The sequence below is a fragment of the Penicillium maclennaniae genome, assembly GCF_028827695.1.
Source record: "Penicillium maclennaniae strain IBT 15551 chromosome Unknown utg000007l:1.0-4884863.0:1.0-4888362.0, whole genome shotgun sequence".
NCBI classification, from domain to species: domain Eukaryota; kingdom Fungi; phylum Ascomycota; class Eurotiomycetes; order Eurotiales; family Aspergillaceae; genus Penicillium; species Penicillium maclennaniae.
The window spans coordinates 1,512,611-1,529,288 of record NW_026623219.1 but is presented as its reverse complement, the minus strand read 5'-3'; the positions used below and the strand labels follow the sequence as shown (position 1 = coordinate 1,529,288).

General features: G+C 50.2%; 8 protein-coding genes across 8 annotated transcripts; 5 read left to right on the top strand and 3 right to left on the bottom strand.

Annotated features, from left to right (window-relative positions):
* Positions 1 to 60: 60 nt before the first annotated feature.
* On the bottom strand, positions 61 to 519 carry N7477_007785 (uncharacterized protein; the record flags this gene model as incomplete). The annotated part of the gene is made up of 1 exon (XM_056969448.1): positions 61 to 519. One exon carries the CDS (start codon positions 517 to 519, stop codon positions 61 to 63), a length of 459 nt encoding a protein of 152 aa, XP_056819480.1.
* A 360-nt stretch (positions 520 to 879) lies between these two features.
* Positions 880 to 1,749, bottom strand: N7477_007784 (uncharacterized protein; the record flags this gene model as incomplete). Its single annotated transcript, XM_056969447.1, has 1 exon — positions 880 to 1,749. The coding sequence occupies one exon, from the start codon at positions 1,747 to 1,749 to the stop codon at positions 880 to 882; it is 870 nt and encodes a 289-aa protein (XP_056819479.1).
* Positions 1,750 to 3,377: 1,628 nt separating this feature from the next.
* N7477_007783 (putative importin 13) lies at positions 3,378 to 6,646 on the bottom strand (the record flags this gene model as incomplete). Its single annotated transcript, XM_056969446.1, has 5 exons — positions 3,378 to 4,146; positions 4,209 to 5,728; positions 5,799 to 6,294; positions 6,365 to 6,555; positions 6,605 to 6,646. The coding sequence occupies 5 exons, from the start codon at positions 6,644 to 6,646 to the stop codon at positions 3,378 to 3,380; spliced, it is 3,018 nt and encodes a 1,005-aa protein (XP_056819478.1).
* A 1,660-nt stretch (positions 6,647 to 8,306) lies between these two features.
* N7477_007782 (Xaa-Pro aminopeptidase P) lies at positions 8,307 to 10,146 on the top strand (the record flags this gene model as incomplete). Its single annotated transcript, XM_056969445.1, has 5 exons — positions 8,307 to 8,737; positions 8,787 to 8,848; positions 8,915 to 9,136; positions 9,191 to 9,236; positions 9,291 to 10,146. 5 exons carry the CDS (start codon positions 8,307 to 8,309, stop codon positions 10,144 to 10,146), a joined length of 1,617 nt encoding a protein of 538 aa, XP_056819477.1.
* Positions 10,147 to 10,417: 271 nt separating this feature from the next.
* N7477_007781 (uncharacterized protein) lies at positions 10,418 to 10,657 on the top strand (the record flags this gene model as incomplete). The annotated part of the gene is made up of 1 exon (XM_056969444.1): positions 10,418 to 10,657. One exon carries the CDS (start codon positions 10,418 to 10,420, stop codon positions 10,655 to 10,657), a length of 240 nt encoding a protein of 79 aa, XP_056819476.1.
* A 347-nt stretch (positions 10,658 to 11,004) lies between these two features.
* Positions 11,005 to 13,436, top strand: N7477_007780 (exocyst subunit SEC8; the record flags this gene model as incomplete). Its single annotated transcript, XM_056969443.1, has 3 exons — positions 11,005 to 11,437; positions 11,493 to 11,670; positions 11,747 to 13,436. The coding sequence occupies 3 exons, from the start codon at positions 11,005 to 11,007 to the stop codon at positions 13,434 to 13,436; spliced, it is 2,301 nt and encodes a 766-aa protein (XP_056819475.1).
* A 28-nt stretch (positions 13,437 to 13,464) lies between these two features.
* N7477_007779 (uncharacterized protein) lies at positions 13,465 to 14,808 on the top strand (the record flags this gene model as incomplete). Its single annotated transcript, XM_056969442.1, has 3 exons — positions 13,465 to 13,611; positions 13,662 to 13,769; positions 13,858 to 14,808. The coding sequence occupies 3 exons, from the start codon at positions 13,465 to 13,467 to the stop codon at positions 14,806 to 14,808; spliced, it is 1,206 nt and encodes a 401-aa protein (XP_056819474.1).
* A 561-nt stretch (positions 14,809 to 15,369) lies between these two features.
* On the top strand, positions 15,370 to 16,619 carry N7477_007778 (putative extracellular cellulase CelA/allergen Asp F7-like; the record flags this gene model as incomplete). Its single annotated transcript, XM_056969441.1, has 2 exons — positions 15,370 to 16,149; positions 16,209 to 16,619. 2 exons carry the CDS (start codon positions 15,370 to 15,372, stop codon positions 16,617 to 16,619), a joined length of 1,191 nt encoding a protein of 396 aa, XP_056819473.1.
* Positions 16,620 to 16,678: the final 59 nt, after the last annotated feature.

The following is a 16,678-nucleotide window of genomic DNA, read 5'->3' as shown; positions in this document are numbered from 1 at the left end:
CCCAGCGTGCATATAGCGTCGTCGATTGACCTTGCTATCTTTACAATGAAAATCCGGCATTCAATCGTGAGAATGAGCCCAGTGTACATCCATCGGCTTGGTTCCGCTATTTACTGCCAGTGTGAGTGCTGAAGATTCCGCTTCAAGGGTGCCATTTTGCACTTTGGCCACATGAGACAGAGATTGGCTTGGTTGAGAGGTAGTACGAAGCAGCTTATTTTGTTCAAGGGAGTTCAACGACTGGAAGATGCTGTCATTGCCATGAGAGTCGGGTTTGATGGTTTTGTGGTGAGCAACCATGGTGGTCGAGCTGCTAGTACTGCTCCCCTTGCAATAACCATCTTGTTGGAACTCCATCGACATTGCCCACAAGTATTCGACAAGCTGAATGTCCTTGTTGACGGTGGCTTTCGTCGGGGCTCGGATATGGTCAAAGCCATTTGCTTGGGTGCTTCGGCTGTGAGCCTGGACGGGCCTTTTGGCTATGCTCTCAATTATGGACAAGAAGGCGTGGAGCATGCTGTCAATTGTAAGGTTCCGTGAAACTGATTGACAGCTGAACATCCGATCATATTGGACTAGAATTTAAAGAAGAGATCAAGACTGCTATGCAACTTGTTGGTATGACGGACTTGATGCAGGATCTTATCTCAACAACTCAGGCGTAGATCATCTATTGCCTGCATATTATAATTTGGCACCAATTTGCGTCACAACCCGAGCGCCAAAGCCTAAGCGGAGTCAGGGATTTTGCTGTTATCTGCATAAAAAAAAGAAAAGAAAAGAAAAGAACCAACACGATATACTAAGCTCGTTGAATGAAGTGGCGGGGGATCCCTTGAGCTTCAACTGCTCTTAAATAACCCTTTGTTTAGTTCCCTAAAGCATGGACTCTCCCCATGAAACCCACCTCCGCACACACTCGTCCACCTTCCTTAGAGCCTCCTTCGCAGCCTCAACCTCAAACCACTCTCGATGCTCCTTTCCACAAACCCCACATTTGCCAAGATCCTTAAGACGTAGCTCCCCTAGCTCGAGATGAATAAGCCGTTCCACACGGTGAACATGAGGAACTTTGCGGCCAGGAACTAATGCATCAACAGCCGAGTGACTATTGCTCCGCTTACTCGGAGATGTTCTCGCTGGGGAGGATGAGGCGGATGCAGATGATGTATACGGGTAATAGCGAATCAAAGTCAGATCGTAATTGCACTGATTGGTCCATTCGTTCATTCGACGGTGGACATTGTTTGTACGGCCAATTTTAAGTCGAATCGTGCCTGGTGTGGTTGGTGTTGGGTTGGATGTAAGAGCGTTCAAGTCTCGCGCGGCGCGAATGGCATCGCTTACGCTGCGAGGTTGCGTTGGTGGGCGGAGATGGTTGTTTGGTGGTGCTGATGGTAGTAGAGATGATGCGATATCTCTGTTTTGCGCTGATTCTCCACTCTTATCTCTTGTTGCTGTCTGGGGTGTTACCCAGAACATATAGATGTAACCATATTCGTCAGCTGATGAGATTGGCTTGGAGAGCTCCGTTTGGAGGAGAGATGCTGTTTCTGGTGAAAGTGTAGTAGGGATCCACGATGGAGTCGGATTTTTTTCTGCCGTCTGGGACAGATGCTCGCGATGATTGAGAAGCAACGTTTTGCGGTTTCCCGGCAGATGGCCGGGGCTTTGGCAATCCTTGAGATGGGCGACTTTGAGGCCTTTGCACAGGTCTAGACGGCGTGTGGTCGTCGCTAGAATCATCCACAATCTCGAAGCAGCAAAAGGTGCGCCTTGGACGAGGCTTGCGCTTCTCACCGAGACCTTGATTTGTCCGCCTTTGGTGCATCTTCTGCGGCCTAGGCTGATCATTGATCTCAAGGACACCGAGTCGATCCATCAAGGTCTCGATGCTGGTTCGTGGCTTTGCCGGAGTAATTGGTTTATCCCAGGGCACTGATGACCCGGCTTGATCCTTGTGCTGCCAGCAGTACAGGGACTCTGGGTCTGATATGTGGCTGACGCCCTTGCGAGACTTTGAAATATACGCTGGCGGTTGAGATGGTGCTAGAGCTCGACGACATGGTCGGCCCTGGGTAGTTATGCCTCTACAGGTGGTTGTCGGGTCTCTTGAATCTGAGCGGGCAAGCAGAGATTCCGGTGTATTTGAAATTTGAGGCATACGCAAATCCAAGTAAAGCAACAGCAAAAACAAATAGCGATGTTTGGCGGCAAGTGGAGATCTTAGAAAATTAAAAAGAAAGACTCGACGATCTTGGGCTACGAGAAAATTGGAACACGGACCTGACGCAGTGCGGTGAGCAGGAATGCAGCCCTCGAGGCACTCCACTTGCACTTGGGCCACATCGTGGAGCGTCGTCTAGAGATGTTATTTTTGTACTTGTTTGAGGGCTGCACTGCCGCAGTGGCGGTGCGGCTATGTTTTTGCCGCTGTCACAGCCATCGCTTTGGACAAGAACCCAATGTTTATTCCGATGTAGCGATAGCCTGCTCGATGATTGAGTCTGTTCTCAGGTTATCGTGGAGGGAGAATAGCTGAGTATGGCGGAACCTGTCGAATCTTCATGTCCCCTAATCATGTCGGTGCCTGAGCTATGCCTGAATAGGAAATTTTACTGACAAAGCTCCATGTTCGCCCTGGATTTCAGGCGACAAACTTAAGCTCTCTGAAAGGTGTCGAGGTTATGATCGGAACTTGCATCAATTCGGTGATCTTCCAGCCACGGTGAAGTGGGAGCATCGCATGGGAAAACCCCGTCCACAGGTATGGCCACCGAGAGCAAAAGAGGCATCGCTGCGGGGAAAATGCAGAAAGTCAGAGATCTAATTGAACCCAAGACTAAAACAATTCGGGGGCACAATGAATCTCATATAAGCGAAGAGATAGTGCACTGTAAAGTACTCTATGTAATGAAGGCTCCATGTCTGCCCTGATTAGGCTCAATCAGCCGCTCGACAGGGCGTTTGGACCGATCCTTCATATCTCTCGCAATGGTCGTGTAGGCTCATTACTGCGTGTCCTTACACCTGGCGCGTGGCAATTTGTGTATCAGGAACTGGGGACGTATGAAAGTTTCACAAGTTCAGCATCCTGACTCGCACTGTCACATTGAATGGGCAGGGGGACAAATTGTCGGGTGAAGCGTGATTAAATGAGTTGGTGGAATCGGCTATGTACGAGCCATCAACTCTAAGAGATAAGAACATTGTGTTGACCGGATGGGTTCAACTGCTTTCTGATTCCAAGGCTATGACTTGCCTGCAAAACTGGATTTCTGAAAAGAAAATGCAACGAAATTTCCTCGAATCTTTGAGATATCCTGAACTCCAATGACAATTATCATGTTGTCATGAATATGCAAGTCCTCGGTCTATCCGGCATAGTCAAATGCCATCCCTCGGCACTTCAACCAGAATGATCGAACCAGCTCCAGCGATGGTTGTCGCTGTCCGCGAGCAACAATTAGCGACTCTAGGAACCGAGACTTCTCCTGCGGCGAAAGAACTGAAGCCTGGTGGCCATCAGCATTTGTGACCTGCGCGTCGAGGGCATTCAGAGCCGCGGTGAGACTTGGGCGAGCCAGTCCCATCTTCTTAAAGACTGTGCGCCGCAGAACATCGTTGAGCGACAGCAGATCCGAACGTGCACAGTGCCCTGCGATCTGGCGGATTAAAGTCTCACAAAGCGCAGGAATGAATTGCTCGAGGACTTGATCGAGGGCAGCCGTCTCCTCCGGTGAGCCGCCGCGAAGTTCTAGCATGGCAACCCAGAATGCGGACCCAGAACGAAGGGTCAAAGGCTCTGGGCGCGTGAGAGCGTGGAGCGTAAAGTTCAACAGGACCACGAAAACCGGCAGACCTTGTGACACTGAGCCTGATACAGAGGGGAGTGGCTCAGTCAAGGAGAAAAGGATGGGGTAGTATTTCGGAAGGAGACGCGCGAGGAAATCAATGCCTGCATTTGCGGTCTCTGGGTCGTAAATGTCAGGATTATCCAGCATGGAAGAAAATAGCTGGAAGACGTGTACTATTAACGCCACGGCTTCATCCCTGATCTGCATCGAGTGAGAAGCATGCGAGGCTAGAAATGAGGAGGCGGTAGCCATGATGACATCTGTGCCGGAGATACCAAGTGGGAAACTCTTGATGAAGTCGACAGTCAAGGATGGGGGGAAACGAAGAGCCCCGAAGTCTCAGTATACCCAGCCTTGAGTATGTCGCACGCAGAATCAATGATCCCACTGTCCACGGGGAAATCCAATATAAGAAGCCTCATTGCTTCCATGATAAGTTGCTGGGCACCGGAGCCGGGCCCAGCATTCCAGAAGGATGGCGGGTAAGGATTTTGCTCTTCCGCTGCGTCAATGTTGATAACCTCGTCTGTATCGGCACGCAAACCCCGTCCAATACTGGCGATACAGCCAAGCACAAGATGGCCATGGGCACGGGCAATTTCGAACGCAGAATTGGCAGCTTCATCTCGTGCCTGATTAGCTTCCTGGACGAAGAAGCGCAGAATCCTCTCAAGAGTTTGCACTTTCTCATCATCGGTAGGTAATCGTTGTATGATGGTTGCAATGCCCTCAAGCACTTTGGGCATCGTTGACACTGTTGCCGTCGGCTTTGTACGAAATTGGTCAAGCTGGTCGAGGAAAACCGGGAGCTCTGTGGTCAACACACGGCCGCATGACTTGGAAAGCGTCAGGATAGATCGCGAAGCCGCCGGGGCACACGTCTCGAAGGTGAGTGACTCAAAAAGGATGTTCAGAACACCTGGAAGCAATGAATTGTGCCTTTCGAAATAAGACTCGTATTTTCCAAACGCATCAACTAACGTCTGACGTGCCTTCAACGGAATGACATTCTCACCACCGGTGCAGAGGCGAGAAAAGGCATCGCTGCCAAAGATGGCATCAAGACATTGATCTGCATGCCCATTCTCATCGACAGCCTCTGATAGCTGCGCAATGCAGAACATGGCAGCTTCAAATCCACGCCAATCATTCGTTCGAAGGTGGGTAGTTGCGCTTTCTTGGAAAACACTCACCAACTCCACGCCGAGGATGGGATAAACCGATAAGAGATAGTCGCAGGCTTCGTAACGGAATCCGTTGAATTCACTTCTTTCATCATCGCTCCAGTCCGACAGGTCGCCAGGAGTGGGATACAGTAGCTTGTTGAATAAGCCAAGAACAACCTGCGCCAAGTGACTCTTCACTGCTTGATACCTAGGATCACTTTGCTGCAGCTCGTCGGGAAGAATTTCCGCTATCTCATTCCAGTACTCCAAGACGCGAGGTGTTGCCTGGTCATCAATGACAGCGTATCCTGGAGTCTTGAAGATGTTGTGCACGATGCTCAAGATTTGGGCATTTTGGGGCTTTATCGGATCACTGAACAGATTCATTTGAAGATGCGACACATACGCGACCAGAAGGTCGACAAATGTCATGCTCTCGGCGCCTTCATTCCCCTTCGTGATTTCTGATATATGCAATGTCACAATGGAATCAGAGAGAACTTGTGAGATGAGCAAAATGGAGCTGTCGTCGAAGGCCCAACTGCGGGTTTCAAAAGCTTGGGTCAATATAGATGCTGCATTCTCGCTCAAACTAGGAATTCTGAGGGTCTCTATGATGTCTTGTCCGCAAGAAATTGCCAAGGCCCGACGTTCTTCGCCATGTCCAGGGTGCAGGCGACTCCCATAGACTCCTAGCCAAGCCTATGTAAGAAAAAAAAGTCAACGATCTTATCATCGGCACTGTATATTATCCTTGCGCTAACTGACTTACCTTCCAGGCAATCATGGCTTCATTTGCGAGCGTTATTTCAGGAGATTCACCCTGCGAAATGGAAGGGTGTTGAGCGATCTGCCGCATGATGTATTGCACCAGCAAGAAGCCATCTTTGATGTTGGACACCGCCCGCTGAATCACGGGCGCCACGAGATTCTGAGGCTCAGTGTCCAACCTCAAGGTTTCTTCAGCCAGCGAAACCGAAAAGAATAACAAAGCTGTGGCCTGCGGTGTACTAAGAGCTGGCAGTACACCACTTAGGAAATCCACGGTCTGGGACTGATCTTCCTGGACAAAATTCCCATGCGCAAGACTGGCAGCCAGCTGCCAAAGCGCCCGTTTCCACGGGATAGTCGGATGCCGGAAGATCGCAATAAGGCTGGAGGCAAGCTTTCGGATCACAAACGCCTGCTCACCCTCATTCACGATAGTGATGAAGTGATTGACGAGGAGCTCCAAAATTTGGGCTGCCATGGTTTCTTTGACCTCGCCACTGAAAACAGATGAGCAATGTCGTTCCAAGCTGAAAGAATAAAAGCAATATCGCATCTCTTGACACTCACCCTGATACATTGATTTTGACTGTGAAGGTGAGGGCACCCATGAAACGGTGATGGGCAGAGCGCTCCCGAAGAAGCGAATCCGCAATTTCCCAGGCATGTTCGCTCTTTTGAAGGTGCTGCAGTTGCGACTGTACCTCGTCGATTTTGGCCGGGTTCCGCTGGTTAGCGGGATCGTAAAGTTGGGTCACCAACTGCGAGATCATTAGAGACTTCAATCCCAGAAGAAGGGGACCAAATTACCGAATGGGCTTCAGATATGAACTCGTCAGAGCCATGGCCCATGTTTTGAAAGGGTGTGGCCATGGTAGATACAAGACGTAGGACGCCTGAGTGGGATGGAAGTGCGAAGATGGAAAAGGGACAGTATAAAATTGGTCACGTGGTGATAGCAGCTCCCATCTGCCGGTAGATTCTTGTTTGCTATGTGGACGTCCAGTCACACACGAGTATGTAGGGCGGTATGAGGAGGCGGTCAACCGCGGGGTCGGGGAGAAAACAGTACCTTCGGCCTTTGTCAAGTACAGTACGTCCCGTAACTGATGTCACCAACTACACCCTTCGATAATTTCTCGAACCTGATCGCCAACACACATTGGTACACATTAGATATCAGTTGGGTTTGTATCGCGTCATACAGAAGGGCATTCAAATCGTAGCTCGCCAGACATCACATGTATTATCAATACCATTAACGGCCTGATGCCCTACCTCAAAAACAATCGGTTCTTGGTAACGTAACTCAAGCGATCTGCCACCACAAGCAACCCGCCATCTTCAAAACACATAGTAAATGCTATAAATTACCACTTTATATCTCAATAACTATAACTAACTATAATATGATATAGTAAGGTATAATATCCTAGATAGTATCACTAGTCCACTAGTGTGCTATTTTCTTGAAAAGAATTAGGATAATAGAGATCTATATCTTATTATTTTCGATAACTAAATTATAGTGTATTTAATGGTAATACTACTAAATCATGATTTGATATACTCAATATGGGGGAAATCCAATTTTTGTTATTTTCCATCTGTGAGTTTGGGGAGTGACAGACAAAATTGCAAGAACAAAAGCATGGAATTTCTTTCAGAAAAATCAACGAAAAAAAAAAGAAAAGCATTTGAAATAAAAATTGAAATTCATACAGTGGAGCTTTGCGCCCTGCTGCCAAGCGCCTGCTTCTTGTCTGTTCCTAGTACTGCAATTAAACTTGATCAACACAGAAAAGGGCCCTTCAGTGTGATTTCATCTGTACCTTTGTCCAACTGCTCGCTCTTGATTTCCAATGGTACTGTACTAAAGAGCGTCAAGGAAGAGCCAGCTGTGGATGACAAGCTGACGGCAGTGATGACCATTTACTTCCTAGTCTGCAAGTATACAAGATATTTTCAACACTGGTTCGTGTGCCTGGTTCCCAGTAAACACTAGATGGTAAATTGGGTTTCGGGGTGGAAAGGGAAAGGGGGGAAACAGATGCCAGCTTGCCAATCCCCAAGGCTGCCTAGCTCTTGTTTGAATAATTTACATTTCATTGATTTTTGAATCCTAGGGTTCAACTTAGTGATTGATATCTTTGTTTAAATTATCATTATCGATAATGGATGTGGAAACAATGCAAACATGTCAACAGTGGGTCGGTGGATTGCCTCCCAGTGGACAACTTCGCCGTCTGCAACCGGCAAGCCACTCACACGACCGGCACTGGCCACCATTTGACGGCTCGTTTTCATATCGGAGCGGATTCCTCCCACTCTAAGCTCCCCACGTTGGCCTGTGAGCTTTGGTGCGAAACCCTTAAGCCCCCGCCACTATCACCGTGGCCCTTTGTCCATGCTCTTCTCTCCCACTCGCCTCTCCCGGACTTCGCTGCGATCGCTTAGGCCGCTCCAACCCTCTCGGTTCTTTTCGTCATCCAGTGCGCGGTATAACATCGAAATGGGGACTGTGGAAACCACCCAGCGTCTGGCGCAGCTGCGACAGCTGATGCAGGAGCACAAAGTCGATGTATACAGTATGCCGCCCTTCGTTCTTACTTCGCTGTTTATGCATGTGCCTGTCTTGCTAATTTTTTCTCCAAAGTTGTGCCCTCAGAAGACAGCCACCAGTCCGAATACATTGCGCCCTGCGACGGCCGCCGAGGTTAGCCGCCAACTCCCACCGACCCTCTCTTTTCACATTGCTCACCAATGCCCGATTTCAGAATTTATTTCGGGCTTTTCTGGGTCTGCCGGTACTGCGATTGTCTCCCTGAACAAAGCTGCATTGTCTACCGATGGTCGTTATTTCAACCAAGCTGCGAAGCAGCTGGACAGCAACTGGGAGCTCCTCAAGCGCGGAATTGAGGGCGTCCCCAGCTGGCAGGAATGGTAGGGATACCTTGATTGTTTGAGAAATTGAGACTGAGTGTGCATTCAGGACGACCGAGCAAGCCCAGGGCGGAAAAGCTGTTGGTGTTGATCCCTCTTTGATCACTGCCGGTAAGTACTTTAAACACCTGGAAGTCGTTTCTCGACCCCAAGACTGAATCAGAGGCAATTATATAGCTGGCGCGCGAAAGCTTGCGGAGACTCTCGAGAAGAACGGCTCGTCTTTGGTAGGAATCCAGCAGAACTTGGTCGATTTGGTCTGGGGTAAGGATCGCCCGGCCCGACCTGTGGAGAAAGTGCGCGTGCACCCCGTGAAGTATGCGGGCAAGCCTTTCCAGGATAAGATTGCCGATATTCGCAAGGAGCTGGAAACCAAGAAGAAGGCTGGCTTTGTCGTCTGTAAGGCACTCTTTTGTGATTCATGAATCGCCCGTGACTAACCGCTCTTGATAGCCATGCTTGATGAGATTGCCTGGCTGTTCAATCTGCGAGGCAGCGAGTAAGAGCAACGTTGATGTAAATCTGAGACGATTGATTTGCTGACTGGATATAGTATCCCCTACAATCCCGTCTTCTTTTCTTATGCTATCATTACCCCCACCACCGCAGAACTTTACGTGGACAGCTCAAAACTTACGCCCGAGGTCACGGCTCACCTCGGCCAAGATGTGATCATCAAGCCGTACGACTCTATTTTTGCCGACGTTAAGGCTTTGAGTGAGGCGAGAAGCCAAGCCACAGAGGTCCCTGCCAAGTTCCTGTTGTCTAACAAGACCTCATGGGCTCTGAGCCTCAACCTGGGTGGCGAGGACCGCGTTGAAGAGATCCGTAGCTCAATTGCTGATGCCAAGGCCGTCAAGAACGAGACCGAGCTGGAGGGCATGCGTGCTTGTCACATTCGTGATGGCGCTGCCCTGACCGAATACTTTGCCTGGCTTGAGAATGAGCTCGTCAACAAGAAGACCGTCTTGGATGAGGTCGATGGAGCCGACAAACTTGAGCAAATCCGCTCAAAGCACGATCTTTTTGCCGGCCTGTCTTTCGACACTATTTCTTCCACCGGGCCCAACGGTGCCGTTATTCACTACAAGCCAGAGAAAGGCAGCTGCTCGATCATCGACCCCTCGGCCATCTATCTTTGTGACTCTGGTTGCCAGTACTTTGATGGAACAACTGACACCACTCGTACTTTCCATTTCGGCACACCCACTGCATTCGAAAAACGGGCTTTCACTTTGGTTCTCAAGGGCATGATCGGAATTGACACGGCAGTCTTTCCCAAGGGAACCAGCGGTTTTGCAATTGATGTCCTGGCCCGTCAGCACCTTTGGAAAGAAGGCCTTGACTTCCTTCACGGAACCGGCCACGGCGTTGGCTCCTACCTGGTCAGTCCTCTCTATCGCCAGTAATATTTGGTCACCGCAGCTAAGTCTTATCAGAATGTCCACGAGGGCCCCATGGGTATCGGAACTCGCGTGCAGTACACAGAGGTTCCCATTGCTGCTGGAAACGTGATCTCTGACGGTTAGTGATTATGATCCGCATCAACTCGTATCACGACTGACCTTCCTTTCCAGAGCCCGGCTATTACGAGGATGGCAAATTTGGCATTCGCATTGAGAGTAAGTGTCTGGTCCCAAGTTGCTGAACATGTACTAATCCATTCCCGTAGACATCGTTATGTGTCGCGAGGTTGATACTCCCAATAAGTTTGGTGACAAGCAGTGGCTCGGCTTTGAGCATGTTACAATGACCCCAATTGGACGTAACCTTATTGAGCCATCTTTGCTCAGCGACGCCGAGATCAAGTGGGTGAATGACTACCATGCCGAGATTTGGGACAAAACACACCACTTCTTCGACAACGACGAGTTGACCCGGAAGTGGCTTGAGCGTGAGACTCAGCCCATCTCGAAATAAAGAACACATGTCAATAGTCAATTGAGGAACATATAGCATAGTGAAGAATATTCGACGTAAAGATGTTTGTGTAGACGGTATTTGAACTCTTTGGAATGCGGGAAGCTTATGTGGAGCCCGACACGCCTCCAGTCCTCCCCAACCCGCGTGAACTGCTCTGGCATTGCGCACCCCACAAACACAAATCCGTACGTCTCGTGCGGCCAAGGATGGTCGCTAGCTTTTTTTTGCTCGTCGCGCGCCAGATAGACCTGAACTGAAGCCCTTGCCAATTGCGCCCCGCGCCCCTTGTCGCAGCCTGCGTTTCCGGCGTCACCACTTGGCCGTAACGACCAGATCCAGCGGGGATGAGTGGGCGACCAGGCTACGGCTACGGCAACGGATATTCCGACGCCGGCCGATATGACCAAGGAGATGGCGCCTACGGGGGCAGTAACAGCCTCGGACCGAACGATTACAGCGGTCGAAGTGCTGGCAACACAGGAGGAGACCGTCGCCCTGGCGGTTACGGCGGGTTCTACTCTGAGCAGTCACAGCAACCGTCACACTCACCAGCCCCCTCCCCGGAACGTCGGCGCGACCGCTCAGAGCGCGAACGCCAGCATCCATCGACCTCAAGATCGCGATCACGAAATGAATCCGCCGACAGGAGATACCAGGGCCAGCCAGAGGATCGGTCCAGAGACGGCCTGCGGCCTCCGGATAGCCGTGGTCGGGATATGAATCAACCGGATGCAAGTGTGCCCGAGAACAGCACGCGTGAAATGCAGTCAGTCGAAGGTTCGTTGTTACCTTTGGGGGAGTCGCATGATTCCGTGGACTGACAGCTTTCTAGCGGTACTACAGTCTATACAGCGCGATTGGGACTTCATGACCGATGCCGAGTGTATCCCTGTGCATGTCGCCCTGAGTTTGATGGACACAAGCACATTGGGCAAGGCGGACCGAGAACCGGATTTTTTGCATATGTACGACGACATTCAGAAGACACTCAAGGCAATTGTCAACGGTTGGTTTTTTATTCCTTGAATGGCCATACTTGTAGGCACTGACATGGTTTGGCATAGAACACCATCAAGGATTCAACAGCTCCATCGGTACATACCATAAAATCCAGACCAACATCTCGAGCGCACAAAGCCGAGTGCGCAACTTGCGAACCTCCCTAGAGGAGTCGAAGTCTGGGCTGTTATCGACTAAACCAGAGCTCAAGGGATTGGCGACGTCCTCGCAAAACTACGACGACATTCTCCAGCTGTTTGCTCAGATTGAAGAGATCCAGTCTCTTCCTGAAAGACTTGAGTCTACAATTTCCGATAAGCGCTTCCTCGCGGCGGTAGATATCCTTCACACAGCTCTTCGACTTCTCAGACGCTCCGAGCTTGAAGATATTGGCGCCTTGGCCGATATCCGCGCCTACTTCAACAATCAAGAAACTTCAATCACTGACATCTTGATTGAGGAACTGCACGATCATCTATATCTCAAATCTCCCTATTGCTCAGACAGATGGAAAACATCAAATGGAGAAGGAGAAATGACCCAGACCACTTGGGCCGGCAACCGTTCTTGGGAGCGTCCTATCTACGGTTTCTTGTCCAAGTTTGATCCATCCTCACCAATGGTTGAGGATGCCTCGCGCAACCCAGAAGCCGATACGTTTTCATACATTCAACTTCTGATTGAGTCCCTGAACAAGATGGGCCACCTTGATACTGCAGTTGATCGGATTGAGCAACGCCTCCCCGTGGAATTGTTTGCTGTAGTCGACAAGACAAATGCTGAAGTCGATGCTCGCTATCCTACTCCGAACCGTACTTATTCATCATACGACAACCAAATCAAGTCTAATCTTCCCACGCGGAACATTGAAGAGCGAGGCCATGTGCTGACTGAATTCCTATGGACTCTCTATGCCAAGTTTGAATCGATTGCAGAGGGTCATCGCGTGGTCCATGATGTCGTTGCGGGGATTGTAGGGCGAGAAGGTCTTACCAAGGGCGAGACTCTTGGCGGTGGATTCAAGGAACTGTGGAAGCTTCTCCAAAGCGAGATCCGATCTCTGCTACATGACTATCTTGCAACTGACGGGGATGTCTCCTTCAGATCCCGCGGCGAGGAGGCAGAGGCCAGACGGCACAACTACCTCGGCAATCGAGATAAAAACAAGAAGATGTTTAAGCTATCCGATATTGATCAGAATTCGGAAATGAAAGCCGAGCAGGATGAATTGGATGAAATCTTGAAATCGTCAGTGCCTGGTTTAGTCTCTAAGACGAGACAAAAGGCTTCTGCAACCGAAGCCGCGCAGGCGCAGAAGGGAAATTCTGGCACTGGTCATAAGCTTCTCCTTGAGCCAAGTGTTTTCAACATGCGTCTGCTCCTGCCGCCGTCGCTTTCCTTCATTCAACGTCTTAAGGATATCGTTCCTGTTGATGCGGACATCTCTATGAGCACGTTGACTTCTTTCCTGGATGACTTCATGGTCAATGTTTTCCTTCCACAGTTGGACGAAACTGTCACCGATCTGTGCACGCTCTGCTTCATTGCCGCCGATGCTTTCACAGAGGACCCCCAGTGGATCAAGGTCTCGCCTCGCCCGGTTTTCCGAGGAACAGTCAAATTCATGTCGATTGTGCGGGAATTTAGCAAGATGCTGTCGAGTATCCCACATGACCAAGCATTTACGCAGCTTCTGATTGATCAGATTGTTACCTATTACAAGAAGTGCTGTGGTTGGTACAAAGGTATGTGTAAAGGTAGTTTTGGCTTATTTTGATAACGTACGCTGACGGTTGTTTGTAGCAATGGTCACCAAAGTTTCTGCTCGGAACCATGGAGGTGAAGTGCGCCTGAAAGCCGCCGCTTCCTTCGCCGAGTCTGGCGATATTCACGACATCATTGATGAATTGTGGAAAGGAGCTGGCTCGAAGAAGCAGGCGCTTATCGATACTGTAAGCTCTCTCATCACTCCTCTTTAGGTGTAACTGCTAATCGTCCCTAGGAAATCGATCTTCTTCTCAAGCGCACAGATCAGACACCTTTGGAGCCTTATGACATTATTTCTGATCCGAAGACTGTTGTTGCGCTTTCGCTTCTGTATAACAGCATGGTAAGTACAATTATTGGAACTCTGATTGTGCTATTATTTGGGAGCTAATTGTCTACCATAGCAATGGCTCGGAAGCCACCTTGCAAAGATCAGACGGGTGGTTGATAATGCATCGGAGTCAGAGTCGACGGTCTTGACTTCAAAGGGTCGGCCATCGCGTAGATGGACTTTGTTTGGCGCCGTGAAGCCTAGACGTGATAGTATCAACACCCCGGTCTACCTGCCACTCAACCACGAAACGGCTGAAATCTTTGACCAAAACCTTCAATCATTACACGACCTTGGATCCAAGGCACTCCTGACATTGCATGTTGATATTCGCTGCGGCATCATCCACATGCTGACCAAGACCATGGCGGGACCGAACCCGCCAACTGTTCGGAATTCTGAGCCTACGACTCCATCTCCAAGCACCAATGAAAGCTGGTGGCATATTGTTTTGAACCAGCCAACGGCTGCCTCTCCGTCGATTCTCCAGTTGAATGGAGACCTGATTGCATTCGACACTAATATCTCCACCTACCTCGGCCCCGCGGAACATTGGTTCATCGCTTCGGGACTGGCTCGCTTCATCGATCGTGTGTTTGTAGCCTGTACTCGATACATTGGTGCTATGAATGAGAATGGTGCTCTGCGCCTGCAGCTGGATGTGCTGGTTTTGCAACAGAACCTCAAGAACATCATCATCGACACCACTACGAACTCGGTGACGAGCCCCGTCGACCCTGCCACTCAAGAAATTGTGGCATTGCCCCGCAGTGCCAAGTTCCTGGATTGGTTCCTGGAAGGAGCCGAAAAGTCCCTCGAGTACGCTAAGGAGGAGAAAGAGGCGTTCGCGGCGCAGGGTGACAAGGCACTAGCCGCTGGTGACGGAGAGCCATTTACTTACGACGAGCTCCGTGTACTTGTGGATCTGTGTTTCTCAGAGATGCTACGGGGCCCTCGCGGCGCAGAGAGTCGTGAAGACTTCATGGCCGCTAAGAAGGCCAGCGCCGATGCACTGCTGCATTTGAACGAGGTGATGTGGGATGCGCGATAGATCTAGTCCATGTCCGAAGTACTTTTTACCAAAGTTTCATTTTCAGTAGAGTGGGGACAACCCTGGATCGTTCAGTATGAAAGGATCGCCTCGAACTATTAGTTTCATTTCCTTTGATTAAGCAGCATCCGCTAAACCCAACCAGGCACGGATCGCACCGTTTTCGGCTTCATCCGAGCATCGCCAGTGGCGCCGTTGGGTCCACGCGTGTTTCACATATCTCGATGTCATTTTTTGACTTGTTCTGGGCCATGATGAAAGCCCAGAGTCAGGGCTCTTAATGCTTAGGCGTGTTGTCTCCTGCCTCCATAGTCCAGGGTCTTATATACTCGGGGCCACCCGTTCCATTCTTTTCTCATCCACATTCATTTCTCACCTGTCCGGGACAGTTCTTTCTAGTCTGGGATTCGATATTCACAGACGTCCATTCCTTCCTGTGCATTCGCACGTCCCCTCCTTCCCCCATTCTTTCCATTCAAAGCTCGACGCCCACACTCTGCCCAGTTTCCAAATCTCCATAATTCGATTTATACTTTGATTGATTCATTCTCATCCTTCGAAATGAAGTACCAGCAATTGGCCTCTATTGGCGCCGCCATCTTTGGCATGGCTGCCTCTGTTTCTGCTATTCCACTCGCTCGTGAGGAAGAGAATTTCTGTCCCAAGGGCTACAAGATGGTCGTCTGGTATGAGACCATTTGGCCTACCCCGGAGGCGACTTCGACGGAGATCAGCAGCACCCCGTCCGCTATTCCGACTTTGACTTCGACTTCGACTTCAACTTTCGAAGCTGTCACGGTTGTGCAGTCTCAGACTCCTGTAGTGTCCGTGTCTTCCACTCCAGCTGCTGATGTTGCTGTTGTTGCGGCCATTTCGACATCGACTTCTGCTCTTGCTCCGGTTCCCACTACTATGTCCCCTACTTTTGAGGCACCCGCTACCACTTCAGTGATTGCTGTTCCCGAGACTGTCCAGGTGATTGTGCCTTCAATCTCGTCCGAGAGCTCTACTGCTGAGACTGTCGCTCCCGCGAAGGTTGCTGTCGTCCAAGAGACTACCTCTTCGACCTCTTCGTCCACTTCGTCCACTTCTACTTCTACTTCTGCCCTGACTGCTGAGGCTACTAGCACCTCCTCCACCGGCTCTTCCTCTTCTGGAACATCCGGTGAAGCCACCTTCTACGGCGGCAACATCGAGGGTGGGACCTGTTCTTTCTCAGGTTACACCCTGCCTAGTGGGCTATTCGGCACTGCTCTCTCAGTGGATCAATGGAACGATGCCGCCAACTGTGGCGCCTGTGTGTCCGTAACCGGACCCAACGGTAACAGTATCAAGGCCATGGTCAGTAGCCCCAACCGTCCCAATTGAATCAAGGAAGAGATAATTTACACAAGGAATAGATTGTTGACCAGTGCCCCTCCTGTAACACCAATCACTTCGACCTCTTCGAAAATGCATTTGGCGAACTCGCTGATATCTCTGCTGGTATCATCGACATTGACTGGTCCTTTACCTCTTGTGATCTCGACGGCCCCCTGAAGTTGAAGAACAAGTCTGGCACCTCCGAATACTGGTTCTCGATGCAGGTTGTCAATGCCAACGAGCCTGTCACCAAGCTGGAGGTCAGCACCGACGGCGGTAGCAACTGGCAGAGCACCACCCGTACCTCCTACAACTACTTTGAGCAGTCTTCGGGCTTCGGCACAGACACTGTTACTGTTCGTGTTACTGGAAAGTCTGGAAACACGGTTGTGGTGAAGGATGTTGGATGCTCGTCTGAGTCAGAGTATACTGCTTCGTCCAACCTGTGAGTATACCTGATCATGGATCTTTGGCCCTAGAACTGTGGAGTTTATTGAGGTATGGCTAT